General features: G+C 43.2%; 1 protein-coding gene across 3 annotated transcripts; it reads right to left on the bottom strand.

Moving 5' to 3' along the window:
• Window positions 1-4,101: 4,101 nt before the first annotated feature.
• Window positions 4,102-16,214, bottom strand: LOC132388763 (zinc finger protein 229-like). 3 transcript variants are annotated; one of them, XM_059961179.1, is made up of 3 exons: window positions 16,100-16,214; window positions 10,337-13,217; window positions 4,102-5,557 (listed from the first exon to the last, which is right to left on the bottom strand). In XM_059961179.1, the coding sequence occupies exon 2, from the start codon at window positions 12,808-12,810 to the stop codon at window positions 11,437-11,439; it is 1,374 nt and encodes a 457-aa protein (XP_059817162.1). In that variant the 5' UTR covers window positions 12,811-13,217; window positions 16,100-16,214; the 3' UTR covers window positions 4,102-5,557; window positions 10,337-11,436. The 3 variants fall into 3 exon arrangements, with proteins under 3 accessions (XP_059817162.1, XP_059817164.1, XP_059817163.1); XM_059961181.1 differs by lacking the exon at window positions 16,100-16,214 and adding an exon at window positions 14,906-16,091 and having other exon boundaries at window positions 10,406-13,217; XM_059961180.1 differs by lacking the exon at window positions 16,100-16,214 and adding an exon at window positions 14,906-16,091 and having other exon boundaries at window positions 10,787-13,217.
• Between the last annotated feature and the right edge of the window lie 414 nt (window positions 16,215-16,628).

Below are 16,628 nucleotides of genomic sequence, written 5' to 3'. Positions count from 1 at the left end.
TCTCTGATGGATGCTGCCCGGCCTGCTGACTTCAGCCAGCATTTTGTTTGTGTTGCTCTGAATTTCCAGCATCACGACTTTGTCGAGTTTGTGATTTAACTCTCCGTTGTCCCTCCCGCCTCCGGCCACGGCTGGTGCTGAAGAAGCGTCTGATCTCGGGTTTGTGGAAATCGGGGCCGGTTGGCGTGGAATTTCAACTTGGTAGGCCGAAGGGCCTGTATTGTGCTGTAGGTTTTCCATGTTTCTATGAAAAGTGTCGGGAACGAGCTCTGCCGGACGGCTGGATCTCCCGATCCCGCAGCCCCGGTTTTAGCTTTGCACCCAAGTCCGGGCTGTGGGATCAGTTAGTTGTGGTTCCCAGGCTCGGAGGGGGATTGGGGTGAAGGGGATCTGTCTGTGTGTGCGTGGGTAGAGGTTGTGTGTGTACTTGGCCGTGGGGTGAGTGCATGGAAGGTGTGGGACCATAGTCGGGGAGGGGGGTGGGTGGGGTTGCTGTTGTGAGAAAGTGGGATGATCGGACGTACCGTGACCCGGGTCAAATAAAGTTGTAAACAGGGGAGGATCTGCTCCGTTGTATCGGACGCTCGCGTGTCCTTTCAGGAAGCAGCAGTTCTCTCTTCAAACGAATCGCAGTTTAACCTTGCTGTTAACATTGTGTTTGTTACAAAGCCCCAGTGTCTGGAAGAGCTGTGGCTGGGGGCTGTTGGTGCAGACTGGGATGGCGGTGGGGTGTCAGTGTCCTCTGTATCAGCGAACAACACGGTTTTCTAAATCCTCCTGTGAGATATAAATGTCCTCACAGTGGATTCGGATCAGCTGGCATAGCTGGAGTTTGCAAAGGGAAAGGGAATAGCGAAGGGTCTGAGGAGAGAGAGATTTAATCAGCAAACCATCGTCCGGGGTGGAGGGGTACAGGAGCTGTCTGATAGATCGTTTTACAGTAATTGTGTTTTTATATAATCTCACAGACGGTGACTGAGGAAGAAGCTTGTTGAGGGAGGATACCCGGAGGTGAGCAGGTCAGACACGGTATCAGGAGAGTGACGGAGATGTGATTTCCTGTGTCACGGGTACAGACAGTCGTCTCAAGTGAGGAGTTTGTGTAGAGATGCAGCTTCCCTGGAGATGGAGGAAAGAGGACACACCAACAGGTGGAACCAGCTGTGGGAAGACATGGTTTGTCATGTCTGACGACGAGCTGAATGTACCATAACCTTCAGACTGAATCAGAAAACCATTCTGAGGGTATTTGAAATGTCAGAAGCAGGGGAGATGTGATCACATGTGCAGAGGGCAGGGGTTGTGTCTCCATCAGACAGTCAGTGAGATCGTTCAAGTTACAATGTGCAGGGATGAAATCACAGTGTTTGGGGCCGGATTTAATCACTGATTCTGTCATAGTGAGAGGGTTAGTTTTGCTGTATGCCGGCAACATTAATGGAAGAAGACACAGGAACTTCATCAATTGCCAGTTGTTTAGCAGAAGTGATCAATCTCTATATTACCTTGACTGAAACTGACACTCACAGTGGTGACAAAGGGATTCAGTCTGGTTTATTTCAGGTTGGAGAGGGGTGTGGAGTTTTGAAATCAATGCCTTGCGGTGCCACCATTGTTAATTTCCCATGTCCGGAGCGGTGGATCACACAGCACGGAAACAGGCCTTTGGCCGGCCATACCTGTTCTGACCATCCACTCACTGTCTACACTGGTCCCATTTATCAGCACTTGGTTCATAGCCGACTGTATCTCGGCAGTTTCAATGCTCATCCTCTTCGTAAATGTGAAGGGACCTGCCTCCACCGCCACCTCGGGCAGTGAGTTCCAGATTTCAGCTACCCTCTGAGTGAGAAATCTCCTCCTCAGATCCCTCTAAACCTCTTCATCCTCTGATTAAATCCATGCCCTCTGATCAGTGACACCTCTGTCCCAGGATCGTGGCTGATATGGGCATCAGTGAGGCCTTTGATAAGGTTCACATGGTAAGTTGCTGTGGAAAGTCAGATCACATGGGATCCAGGGAAGCTGGATAACTGGATGCACAGTTGTCTTGATGGTAGGAAGCAAAGAGTGATGGTGGGAGGCTGTTTATTGGACTCGAGGCCCCTGCCTAGTGAGGCTCCCCAGGGTTACACCCCATTGCTCTCATTATTCATTCATATTTAATTATATTTGCATTTGCAGTTTGTTGAATTCTATGCTCCACTTGAACTTTCATTGATCCTGTTACTATTCTATAGATTTGCTAAGCATTCCAGTAGGAAAAACAATCTCAGGGTTGTACGTGGTGACATATATGTACTCTGATAATAACATTTACTTTGAACATCAACCATTATTGTCATCTAGATCAATAATTTGGTTAAGAATGTACAGGATATGGAGAGTAGGTTTGCAGCAAGTTCAATTACTATTTCTGAACGATATTCAGTGTAAACTTTCTGCTCTGTTTCCCTCTCTGCATTTGACCACCCCCTCCCCTTACCGTCTTCCCTCTCTGCCCCGTCCTCCCTCTCACCCTGACTTTGGACATTCGTTCAGGGTGAAAGTTAATTATTTTTGGGGAATCTGAAGGGGAATTCTTCACTTAGAGGTTGGTGAGAGTGTGGAATGAGCTGCCAGTGGAAGTGGAGGATCTGGGTTTGATTTAGACACTAAAAAGGAATTTGGGTGAGGACGTGGATGGGAGGTGTATGGAGGCTCTGCTGCAGGTAGCTGGAACTGGGCAGCAACAACAAAAACAGGTCGGCATGGACTAGAAGGGCCGAGCGGCCTGTTTCTGAGCTGCTGCTCTCTGTGACTCTAATAATATTCTGATTTGTAATTTCCATAGTCAGTACTTTGCTACTTATGACTGAACACAGACATTTACCCAAACAAGAACCGAAAGACTCTTGGCTTGCTACAGAAAGTGTTTACAAGCTGGGATACTTGCCAAAGGGGGTGTTACTCAGTACTGACAATGCAGGGTACACAAACTTTTGCTTCTGGCCTTTTTTCTTGTTTATTATTTTGAGATTGTAAAAGATGGAACTAAAAATGTAATCTTGCTTAAAATATTAAAGAAATGTGTCATCTTTAACTTTATGCCTTTTGTAATCAGGTCATCTTTTACTCGCTTAGCTATTCACAGGAATAGAAATTTTGACCGGGGTGCCCAAACTTTTGTATGCCACTGTATATATCCTGTGCCTTCCAAATTGCTTCCAGAAATTCCAGCCATTGCTGTTCTGTTTTCGTCCCTGCCCATGTTCTTTTAAAATCAATTTTGACCAATTTTTAATCTCATGCCTCTCTAATACTCTTTATTCCATATCTGACTTTAGCTTCTCCTTCTCTGATGTCGGGGTGAATTTGATCATATTAAGAGCACTTACCCCTAAGGGTTCTTTGGACTTAAGTGACCTAATTAATTCCAGTTCATTACAATAATCCAGTATATCTGATCCCCAAGCGGGCTCAACCACGAGCTGCTCTAAAAAACCATCTCGTAGGCATTCCAGGAATTCCTCCTCTTGAGACCAATACCATCCTAATTTTTGCTAATCACCTGAATGACAATCCCCCATGACTCTGGTAACATCACCCGTATGGCACACATTTTCTATTTCCCATTGTAATTTGTGGACCTCATTCTTACTATTGTTTGGAAGTCTCTGCACAATTCCCATCAGGGTTTTTCATAACATTTGCTGTTCCTTAATGCTACCCACAGATTCTACACCTTCCAACCCTTTACTACCTCTTGCTAATGATTTTATTTAATATTTCACCAACAGAGCCACACAACCCCACTACTCGCTTGTTCTTGGCTTGTTCTTTCAAGAAACATAAGTATCTGGGAAACAAGAGGACCTGCAGATGCTAGAAATCTAGAGAACTACACACAAAGTGCTGGAGGAGCTCAGCATGTCAGGCAGCATCTATGGATGGGAATCAACATTTCGGGCCAAGACCCTTCACCGGGACTCTTAATACACCCGTATCTGGAATATCAACAAGAAAAGAAAATAGAAAGTAGTGCGGAATAGGGAAAAACTTTGACAAAATTTAGTCCAAGGCTTTAAAAAAACTACCAAATTGAGCTCAATAATTAACAAATACAATACAAGCAATAAACATTTTCATCAATACCGACATTGAATTTTTTTTAATTAAAAATATCTTGGTCCCATTTCAATCAGTAAAATTTAGAATGATAAACAAGAACTTAAGAAAGAAAAGACCATTTACACTCAAACCCACTTAGATTAACACTACCTTGGACAGGAGGAGGAAGAGAAATAACACACATGAAATAAAACGAAATCACACAACAGTCAGATTAAGCTTCTAGTTATATGTATTTTCATCAAAAATGAACTGGATTCAGCACTCCATGTGTGTATATGCAATCGTGATAAGAAATACAGAACAGAAAACTTAAATGAGAGGCCAACTCAGAAAATTGAATCATCACTCTGGAAGAAAACATGAACCAGTGGAATGAGTATGACCCTCCATGGGAGACATCCCAACGATCTGAGAAGACTCGATGGTGACAAGGAAGCACCGAGCACCTGACTGAGAGTTGGAGACCTCTTCCCAGAAACAGAGGAGTTCCTTGCGGAAATACAGTACAAGGTGTTTAAGAAAAAGAAAAAAATCTGAAATACATGCAATACAAGCAAACAAGACACTAAATGCAGAAAATGCCAAGAGAAACCAGACACAATCCAACACATTCCAGGATCCTGCAGTAGTTGAACTCAATCTGATTACTTATGCAGGTAAAATCAAGTGGCAAAAATCATTCACCAAAATCTTGCTTTAAAACACAAACTGATGAATGACCACGGTAACTTCATTAAGGCACCATGACTTCAAGCCTGATTCAGTTAAGGACATAATCTCACAAATTATATGATAATCAATACATTGTTTCAGATAGGATCATCTCAAATAACCATTCAGATATAATATTACAGGATAAACAAGCAGGAATAACTCCCTCAATAGGTATAACCATTCTCAACACACACATGTGCCTCGACCAATGGGGCCCCTCACCACAGGCATTTTTCGTCAGTCAAATAACCAAGTTATTTCGTCTGCCAATTAGCGTCCACATGTTGCTACTCTGTCATCCATTGCCACGCCCCACTGTTGAATCCTTTTTCCTCATCATACGTTCTTAGCCGATCCATCGTCCAGAGTCCCAAACTCTGCCCTGTGCAGACCCGCCTCTGGTTTCTGACCCTGCTCCTTTGAACATCCAACTTATGGGTTCCCATTCCAATTTAAGTCTTTAGAGGACAGTGGTGTTTCCAACAACAACCCTTTAAAAGCAGGGAAAATGAGTCATAATGTGGAAATAAGTTGTGATTAAGGAGGTTAACGAACAATGTCATTCTTCATCAGCCCAGAGATTAGAACTGCAGTCATCTCGACTTCCTCAGTCTGCAGAGAATTCAAGGGAAACAACATGGGGGGGGGGGGGATTTAGATGGACTGACGTGGAACAGATTCACTGGCCGGGTTCAGCAGGCCTGAGTACACCAGTTGTGTTATAAATTCACTATGTACCAAATAAAAAAAAAATTTATTAGTTTTTTGAAGAACATTGATACAGTGCAAAAATAAACATACAATAATAATATGATACGAAGAAAGATAATTGAGAAAGCAGCCAAATTGAAGACATGTAAAATTAGTGTCCTCCCCAAGCCCCGCAACAAAAAAAAACTCCAGACCAACCACAACACAATATAGAGAATATAAATCAGGACAATCAAACCCCCGAACTGTGAATACACTTAGCAACAGAAGGTATTAATGCCTACTTCAAAAAAAAAGCTGAAAGCAATGGACCGAGAAAAAAACCTTAGTCAAGAGGAAGGTTATGAAAGTACTCAATAAAAGGTCCCCAGACCTTATGGAACTTCAAATCCGAATTAAGGACTAAATAATGAATTTTTTTCAAGGTCTAAGCAGGCCATAATATCGTTAAGCCATTGAGCACGTGTGGGCGGGGCAACATCTCTCCATCTAAGGAAGATTAAACGCATAGCCAGGAGAGAGGCAAAAGATAATATTCGACACTTCATCAAACTCAGACGTAAATCTGTCTCACCCCAGAAACCAAACAAGGTAATTAAAGGGTTAGGTTCTTGGTGGTGATTCAGAATATACGATAACGTTATGAAGACATCTTTCCAAAATTTCTCCAAGCTAGGACAAAGCCAGTACATATGAATGAGAGAGGCCTCGCCCCTTTTGCATTTATCACAAAGCGGACTGATGTTGGAGTAAAACCGAGATTATTTGGATTTAGACATATGGGCTCTATGAACAATCTTAAACTATAAAAGGCAATGGCGAGCACACAGAGAGGTTGAGTTAACCGATTTGAGAATCGAGTCCCAAGTCATCGGATAAGGAGGTACTTAAATCATGCTCCCATGCCGTTTTAATTTTATCCACAGGGGCATGTCGTAGGGCTGCTAATTTATCACGAATAAATGATATTAAACCTTTACCTAGTGGATTAATAGAAAGAAATAAGTCCATAACATTTTTCTCAGACATTTCAGGGAGGGATTAAAGGAGTAATAAAGAGTCTAATTTGGAGATATCTAAAAAAAAATGAGCATTAGGCAGATTAAACTTAGCAGAGAGCTGTTGAAAAAAGGCCAAGCGATTATCAATAAAAAGATCTTCAAAATGTCTAATGCCGTTCCTATACCAATCATGGAATGCTGAGTCATACGTAGTAGGTAAAAAAGGTGATTATGTCAGATAGGGCTAGAAAAGGAAAAACCATGGAACCCATAAAATTTCCTAAACTGAGCCCATATACGTAAAATGTGTCTGACAAGAGGATTAACTACTAATCTGGACAAACTACTAGGGAGTACGAAGCCGAGAAGTGCAGAGATAGATAATTCTTAAGTGGAGCTCAACTCCATCGCCACCCAGTTAGGGCACTCGGGTTGGCCATGGAAAAAAGACCAAAAGGTAGCACAATGTATATTGGCTGCCCAATAATATAAACGAAAGTTAGGTAAACCCATGCCACCTTCTTCTTTAGATTTTTGGAGATAAACTTTGTTAATTCTAAGCAGCTATTCTTCCACAGATGACAAAATAATAGAGTCTAAGAAATCAAACAAGGATTTAGGAATAAAAATTGGGATTGATTGAAATAAATATAAAAGTTTAGGGAGAACATACATTTTAACAACATTAATATGACCTACCAAAGAGATAAATAGAGGTGACCATTGTAACAGACTCTGTTTAATAGTATATGAAAGATTGGCAAATTTTTCACGAAAGAGATCTTTAAACTTCCTTGTGACTATAATCCCAAGATAATAAATTGTTTGTGGACTACTTTAAAGGGGAGATCACGAAATGCTAATTCTTGTGCTTCTTTATTAATTGGGAAAATTTCGTTCTTATGTAAATTAAGTTTATATCCCGAGAACTGGCTAAACTGGTCAAGAAGTGAAAACATTGGAGGCAAGGATGTAGACGGATTTGAAAGAAAAAGTAATAAGTCATCAGCATAAAGAGAAACTTTATGCTCAACACCCCCTCTCCAAATCCCGGTCAGTTCAGGACAGTTTCGAAAAGCTATCGCCAAAGGTTCTATAGCCAAATCAAAGAGAAAGGGGCTTGAAGGTCATCCCTGACGGGTGCCACGTTTGAGGGTAAATAACTGGGATTTCTGAGAATTAGTTAAAACAGAGGCAGTCGGACACAAATACAGCAATTTGATCCAAGAGATAAAACTTTGACCAAAGTCAAATTTTTCTAAAACTGCAAAAAGGTAGTTCCACTCTATACGATCAAATGCTTTCTCCGCATCAAGGGAAATAACACATTCAGGAATCCCAGTTGGAGGTGAATATAAAATGTTAAATAAATGCCGAATGTTAAAAAAAGGAAGACGGTTTTTAATAAAACCAGTTTGATCATCAGAAATCATAGAGGGGATAACAGTTTCTAATCTATAAGCCAAATATTTGGCCAAGATTTTAACATCAACATTAAGCAATGAAATCAGCCTATACGAGGAACACTCTGTTGTGTCTTTACCCTTTTTTAATAGAAGAATAATAGAAGCCTCATTGAAAGAGGGTGGCAATTTGCTGTAGTTAAACAAGTCAGATAATACTGAAAGTAACTGAGGGGAGGGAAGTGAAGAAAATGATTTATAAACTCTACGGGGAACCCATCGGGTCCAGGAGATTTCCCTGAGGACAATGCAGAATATATTTCTTCTAATGATATAGGTGCAGTAAGTTTGGCTTTAAGATCAGATGAAAGTGAAGGAATATTCAGATTATTTAAAAAATGATCAATAGAGATATTGTCATTCAAAGATTCAGAGGAATAAAGTCGAGAAAAGAAATTTTTAAATGCGTCATTGATTTTTAAGTGATCTGGTCTCCATTCAACTTTACTATCGGATCTCCATTCTCCTTCCGGATCTTGTAATATGTTGCTTGGCTTTGGACTGCCTCAGCTGATTGGCTAGAAATTTACCAGATTTGTCACCATGAATATAAAAACGACTCTTACTTTCAAGAAGTTGGTGTTCGACAGATTGAGTGGACAGAAGATTAAATTTAGTTTGAAGTTCTACACGTTTCTTGTATAGTTCAAGATTCTTAGTTTGCGCATAGAGTTGATCCAATTCTTTAATCTGATTAATGAGGTCTAATCGATCTGCACAGGACTTTCTATTGAGATTTGCTGTATAGGAGATTATTTGACCCCTCAGATATGCTTTCATGGCATCCCAGACAATCTGGGATGACACTTCAGGTGATGTATTGGTGTTGAAATAAAAGGTTATCTGATCCTTGATAATTTTTAGAAAATCATCATCCGATAGTAAAGTTGAATCAAACCGCCAGTGTTTATTCCTCTGAGGAAGGCCAGGAAAATTTAAGGACAGAGTAATTGGGGCCTGGTCAGAAATCAGTATACTCTGATAATCACAAGAATAGACAAACGGAATGAGTTGATTGTCGAGTAAGAAGTAGTCATTTCTAGTAAAGGTATGGTGAACATGTGAAAAAAAAAGAATAATCTCTCTCAGTAGGATGAAGGAAACACCATATATCAGAGATACCATAATTAGAGAGAAACGATTGAATAGCTGAGGCAGATTTAGTCAGTGGAAGACAGAGTTTAAAATAGAACTGGTTTATTTGTCTCAGATCCAGAATATTAAACTGCAGTTCCATTAAAGGTGAATGTGCAGCAGAAGAAACTCCTCCAATGCCCAGTGACCATGGTGCAGAACTGGGTGTGGTGAGCAGCAGCAATAATTGCAGAGTTCAGCACCGACAGTCACTCCCAAAATTGCATTCAGCAACGGTGATGGACTAATATCCAGCATGCAGCCTATTGAAACTTTCTCCCCAGTGTGAACCCGGTAGTGTGTCACAAGTGTAACACACTGTAAGGATTCATTGCTGATGTAATGACCTCTCTGTAATGTTTCACTGCTGAGGTAATGGTTACTCTGCAGCAGCAATGTTTAGGTTACGACTAGAGATAACAGGGTTTTGGAGTGCAAAGCTATCTAATGACAGAAATGTTCTTCCTTGTGAGTCTGGAAGAGAGATTTTCATGGCCTTTTGCTGGGGAGAGATGAGAAGACGTGAATGGAGAGAGTGGGCCCCTTTTCATTTTTTTTTTGTTTTCTTTACTGACCCTTTATTCAAAGTAAGAATTATAAATCTTAATAGTGTAATCACATATCATGTACAATTTGTTACTTCAGGTGTCACACAGGCACAAACCTATAAAACTACCAGCAACAATTGAACACACTTGGGAGTAGGGTTTTGCAGTGAAAAAACACTATTTTAGTGGTAACTACTAATAATAGTGAACTTAAACCAGATAATCCAAGGGTTAGCAATGTTATGCATATATAGGTGTAAATACAGGTTTCCCCCTGTATCTAATGCTAGAGCGTTCCTATGAAACCATTTGTAAGCCGAAATGTCATGAAGCGAAGAAGCAATCACCATTAATTTAAATGGGAAAAGATTGTGGATGTTCCCAGGCCCAAAGAATAACCCACCAAATCATACCAAATAGCACATAAAACCTAAAATAACACTAACCTATAGTAAAAGTAGGAATGATATGATAAGTATACACACTATATAAAGTAGAAATATTGTATGTACGGTGTAGTTTCACTGAAAATCCATAAGATAGTGAACTGAAATTGATTTGGAGAGAAAAAAAATCGGCACGTGCACGCATGCGTACACAACTGCCGCACAAGGCTTCACGGTCACGGTAGTCTTTCTCGGGGTAAACTCACATATAAAGCAGGCATCATCTTTATCATAAAATCGAAAATCCTCTTTGGTTAGAAAAAACAGGTACTAACGTAGGTCTTTCATAACAGTGAGCTGTTGTAAAGCGAACGTCCGAAAAACGGGAGCCACCTGTATATAAAATCCAAAACCTAGGTGGTAAACGATATAGTCAATAGACAATAGGAAATAGGTGCAGAAGTACATCATTCGGCCCCTCGAGTCTGCACCGCCAGTCTTACGATGATGTGGTAGATTCAATTTAGTTCACAAGATTGGAGGGGGAGGGAGGGAGGGAAGGAGAGGGCGAGGGTGAGGGAGATGTAATCCAAGTAAACAGGTGTTGTCCACCTTTTCCAATGCCCATCAAATCTTCCAAGTTAGCCAGACGTGACCAACTCAAGAGCACCTTCTTCAAGAGAAAGTCTCCCAACCCAGGCAAGGGTTAGACTTACCGGTAGATCCCACAGGGTCGCTCTTACACGCACTAACAGCCACAGATCGATTCTTCTTTATCGAACCTCAGATCCCACCCTTGTGGATACAAGAAAGTCCAACTAGCAGAAACTTTCATCACTAGCCTTTGAGCGTCTGTGTGCCCTGCGAGTAAAGCAGTTACGTGTGTTTAAATACCATTGTACTGAACACCAGCTGTCCATCATGTAGCTCCGCCCCCTCTCTCTGTAAGAAGTCGCTTGCTTGTTCTGTGTCGGTAAAGGATCATTCTGACCTTGCTTAACCACACAGAACATAAACATTAGCTGGTCACCATAGCAACCCAGCACTTCTGTAGAAATCTAACAGCGTGTCCAAAGTCAGTCTCGGTTCTCTTTGCATTTTAAAGAGACAGTTCACAGAAAGGGGACACATCACTCAGTATCCACCCAAACGAGATTATTCAGTTTGGCCAGACTGGGGTGGGCAGGCTATAACCCCCTCTGTTAAGCTGCCAGCAGAACTGAGAGCTACATAAGATTAGATGATGGAGTGAATCGCTTCCTACATTCACAGCCGGTGAATGGCCTCTCCCCAGTGTGAACTCAGTGATGCACACTGGTTGATTTGGCTGAGAGAATCTTTTCCCAAAGTCTGAGCAGATCGGTCTCTACCCAGTGTGAAGTCGCTGGTGTGCCTTTAGGATGGATGACTGAGTGAATCCTTTCCCACAGTCTGAGCAGGTGAACAACCTCTCACCAGTGTGAACTCGCTGATGTATCTTCAGGTGGGATGACGAAGAGAAACCCTTCCCACAGTCTGAGCAGGTGAACGGCTTCTCTCCAGTGTGAACTCGCTGATGTATCTTCAGATGGGATGACGAAGCGAATCCCTTCCCACAGTCTGAGCAGGTGATTGGCCACTCTCCGGTGTGAACTCCCTGGTGTGCCTTCAGTTGAGATAACTGAGTGAATCCTTTCCCACAGTCTGAGCAGGTGAACGGCTTCTCTCCAGTGTGAACTCGCTGATGTATCTTCAGATGGGATGACGAAGTGAATCCCTTCCCACAGTCTGAGCAGGTGATTGGCCACTCTCCGGTGTGAACTCCCTGGTGTGCCTTCAGTTGAGATGTCTGAGTGAATCCTTTCCCACAGTCTGAGCAGGTGAACGGCTTCTCTCCAGTGTGAACTCGCTGATGTACCTTCAGATGGGATGAGCAAGTGAATCCCTTCCCACAGTCCGAGCAGGTGATTGCCCACTCTCCGGTGTGAACTCCCTGGTGTGCCTTCAGTTGAGATGTCTGAGTGAATCCTTTCCCACAGTCTGAGCAGGTGAATGGCCTCTCTCCAGTGTGAACTCGCTGATGTATCTTCAGATGGGATGACGAAGCAAATCCCTTCCCGCAGTCTGAGCAGGTGAACGGCCTCTGTCCAGTGTGAACTCGCTGATGTACCTTAAGTTGAGGTAATTCGGAGAATCCCTTCCCGCAGTCTGAGCAGGTGAACGGCCACTCTCCGGTGTGAACTGACTGGTGTTTCAGTAACTTATATGACGAAGTGAATCCTTTCCCACAGTCTGAGCAGGTGAATGGCCTCTCCCCAGTGTGAACTGACTGGTGTCTCAGTAAGTGAGCTGATGAAGTGAATGCCTTGCCACAGTCCGAACAGGTGAACGGCTTCTCCCCAGTGTGAATTCTTTGGTGTACCTTCAGTTGAGATGACTGAGCGAATCCCTTCCCACAGTCTGAGCAGTTGAATGGCCTCTCTCCGGTGTGAACTCGCTGATGTATCTTCAGTGGAGATAATTCAGTGAATCGCTTCCCACAGTCTGAGCAGGTGAACAGCCACACTCCGGTGTGAACTGACTGGTGTCTCAGTAACTGATATGATGAAATGAATCCTTTCCCACAGTCTGAGCAGGTGAATGGCCTGTCCCCAGTGTGAACTGACTGGTGTCTCAGTAACTGAGATGACTGAGTGAATCGTTTCCCACAGTCCGAGCAGGTGAACAGCCGCTCCCGAGTGTGAACTCGCTGGTGAGCCATTAGGTCAGATGACCGAGTGAATCCTTCCCCACAAATTCAGCAGTTGACCAGCCTCTGCCCGGTGTGAACTGACTGGTGTGTCCACAGGTGGGAAGACCAACTGAATCCCTTCTCACACACAGAACAGGTGAATGGCCTTGCCCAGTGTGAACTTGCTAATGTACCTTCAGTTGAGATGACCGAGTGAATTCATTCCCACTGTCTGAGAAGATGAATGGGCTCCCCTCCATGTAAACTAACGGGCATGCCAGTTGGTCAGATGATCGAGTGAATCCCTCCTGACAGTCTAAGCAGGAAGGATGATTGACTGAAACCCCAGCTCCACTTCTTAAATATCTGGACAGAGACAGCAAAACTGCTGTGTTGTGTTCGAGATTCCCATACTCAAATTCCTTGCAATTTTTAACCTGTAAAAAGATTTACAAAATCCATCAGTGGATATAGGACAACATTTCAGATGAGATTACTTGAGTGTCAAGGTGGGAGCTGGCATCACACTGTTACAGTGAATTTTAACCCAAGTTGGAGAGAGAAATCACCACCTGACTGGGCAGAGTGCTGGTATCTGGAAGACCATCAAACTCTCTGATGATCTTCCTGTCTCTATAAGAATGGGGCATTTCTGCCATCTCCAATCTGTGACCTGGCTCAGTTTGACTCTCTCCCTTGTTATTATTCTGTGTTCCCACTGAGCTGCATGGGTTCCTGGCCCCACAGTAACTGAAACAATCTCACACAAGTAGCCTGCAATCCGTTCCATGCACCCACAACTCTCTGTGTAAATAAAGTTACCCCTGACATCCCCTCCATATCAACTTTCAAGCACCTTAAAACTATACCCCCTCACACTAGCCATTTGAGCCCTGGGGTAAAAGCCTCTGCCTATCCACACGATCAGTGTCCCTCATCATCCTATACATCTGAAAAAGGCTCTAAACATAAACAAAGATATTATACATTTCTTTGAGGATTTGTTGGGAATAGACAACGTTATGACAGTATAGATAGGGTACAGGTACGCAGCTTTTTCCACTAAGGATGAGTGCGATGACAACCATAGGTCATGGGCAAGTGGGGAAGTGAAAATTTAATGGGAACATTTGGAAAAGCTCTTTACTGAAATGGTCGTGAGAGCTTGCAGTGAGATGCCAGCACAAGTGGTGAATATGAGTTCAGTTTCACCATTTAAAAGAAGTTTGGATGGGAGCCTGGATGGTAGGGGTATGGTGGGCGATGGTTCCGGTGCAGTTAGTTGCATTAGACAGTTTAAATGTTTGTTTGGCATTGAATGGATTGGGCAAATAGCCTGTTTCCGTACTGAACTTCTCCATGTTTCTGTGACAGAGAAGCTGGCTAAACTTGCTTGGAAGGGAAAGATAGGAGTGACAACGGAGCAACAATGGCTGGAGTTTCTGGGAGCAATTCAGGAGCTGAGTGATCGATACATCCCAAAGAAGTGGAAGCATTGTAAAGGCAGGAAGACACAACTGTGGCTGAAATAAGAAGCCAAAGCCAACATAAAAGCCAAAGAGAGGGCAAACAAAAGAGCAAAGACTATTGGAAGCTTTTAGAAACCAACAGAAGACGACTAAAAATAAGTCCGATGAGCTTGGGGGTGGAATTATGATACTGTTGTCATTAATGAGTCTTGGTAGCACCCAACAGTCTGAGGCATTTAGAGGAACAAAATATCGGGGGCCTCAATATCTCTTGAAAACCAAGGCTCCCTGCACCAGTTACCTTTCAGCATACGAACTCTACACTCCCAAAAATGTCTCTTCTGAAGGCCTCCCACTTACCAAGTACTCCTTTGCCAGAAAACGGCCTATCCCAAACCACACTTGTCAGGTCCTTTTGACACCATCAAAACTGACCTTTTATCCCCTCTGTTCTGTTCCCCTAACTAACGAATCCCCTACCACCCGTTTGACTTTCCTCTGCCAGGTAATCCCTCCATCCCCAACAGTTTCTAAAGCGGCCCACCTGGCTGTTGTGTGAGATGGCAACAAGAGTACTCTGCGATGGCTATTTAACTTCATTCCCCTTCATGTCTCTCAACCAGTTTCCTGTGTCCTGCACCTTAGGTGTAACTCACCTCTCTTCATGTCATATCTATCACCCCCTCCAACTGCTGGATGATCCAAAATTCATCCATTTTCAGCTCCAACTCCTCAAAGTGCAGCTGGGTGCACATCTTGTAGGTGAGGGTGTCAGGGACACTGGAGTTCTCCCCACCAATGTCCCCTCTAATTTGTAACCACCAGTGTGCACAGAAATCTTGTACTGTGCAATATTTTACCCAGTGACGCCATGTGCACTGCGAATTTTATATAGAGAGGTATTCATTTTATCAGCCAGCAAATCACTGTCTGTAAGAACTGTGATCTTCTCTGGGCTCGATTCAGTTCATCTGCCCTCTCACACCATGTCACAGGCCTGTAACGGGTAATGAAGGATTTTCTCACCAGTGCTTTTGCACTTTGTCCACAAGTGGTTTGCTTGCTAAATTACACTTTAAAAAGTCAGATTTCCAAATATCACTCCAATTCTTCCCTCTTGTAAACTCTCCAACAACTTTCGCATCACCACAATACACACAGGTATCACCAGTTTCTGTATTGTACATAAATATTTCCCCTGAAGTCTCCCCCAATGACTGACGGTGGTGACCTCAGTGATGTCAATCCCAATGAATATGAAGGGATGGGCAGAAGTCTGTCTCACTGGAGTCTGGCACATTTGATGTGAAAGCTACTTGTTGCCCAGGGCAAAGGTTTTTGATATTATCTTCCAGAGAGAATGGGACAAAACATGTCGTCACGGGTAGAAAAGTCCAGAACAAGAGGAGGTGGAACAAGCAACACAAACAAAATGCTGGAGGAACTCAGCAGGCCGAGCAGCATCTATGGAAAAGAGTACTAATGCTGAGTTCCTCCGGCATTTTGTGTGTGTTGGTTGGATTTCCAGCATCTGCAGGTTTTCTCCTGTCAGTGATCGGAGGTAGAACAAAGGCGAATTTCTCAACTGGTGATGTAAAAGATTTTGTTCCCTTTCTCCGAGTTCCTCATCCTTGCATTTAGATAGCTGGAGCTCAGCTCTGTCTGAGAGATCCATCGGTTCCCATTCCCTCATCAGCCGGAAGCTCCCCGGGGCCCGTGTACGGATCGTGAGGCTGAGAGAGAGGGAAGAGAGCAGGACTGTCCCGGGATTGCGGACTGTGATGTCCGGATTTCACAGGAATCGTTCTGAAGTCGGTGTTTCAGAGAAAAACACGGAGAATCACTCTTACCTCCATCCGACATTTTCAAGGCCTTCAGTGTACTGCGCGCATGCGTGATACTCGGTGTCGTCCTCAGCCTGACGCCTGCGCATTTCATCGGTGCCTCAACGACGGCGAAATTTTTAACGCATGGCCCTATGGGTAATCATGGTGCCATTAAAGATTTGTGCAGTTAACGGTTCAAGGTCCATACCTTATTTTTTTCGTGTGTATCGAAAAATCTGCAGCTGTTTTACCGCAGAAAGCGGCTCCCATAAGCAATATACTCAATATCAACGCCTATCGAATGCCAAAGTAAAATGCAGTTATAAAACATAGGAGATTCTGCAGTTGCTTGGAATACAGAGACGCACACACACACACAAAATGCTGGAGGAACTCTGCAGTTCAAGGAGCAACTAAGCAGCGGATTACACAGGCTAGGCATGCTGAAAGGGCTCGGTGTAAACGTTGTCTTTTTATTCCTCTTCACAATTGCTGTCTGTTGATTTCCAGCAGTATTTTGCAGAAATTAACCACCTTTTCTTTTCGATCAACC

Source organism: Hypanus sabinus, unplaced genomic scaffold (assembly GCF_030144855.1).
Source record: "Hypanus sabinus isolate sHypSab1 unplaced genomic scaffold, sHypSab1.hap1 scaffold_400, whole genome shotgun sequence".
Lineage (NCBI taxonomy): Eukaryota > Metazoa > Chordata > Chondrichthyes > Myliobatiformes > Dasyatidae > Hypanus > Hypanus sabinus.
The sequence above is the reverse complement of the archived record's forward strand: the minus strand, read 5'-3'. Positions and strand labels throughout refer to the sequence as shown.

Excerpts from the sequence above, each read along its gene's own strand:
- LOC132388763 (XM_059961179.1), bottom strand. The coding sequence starts at position 12,810 with ATGGCTCACCAGCGAGTTCACACTCGGGAGCGGCTGTTCACCTGCTCG.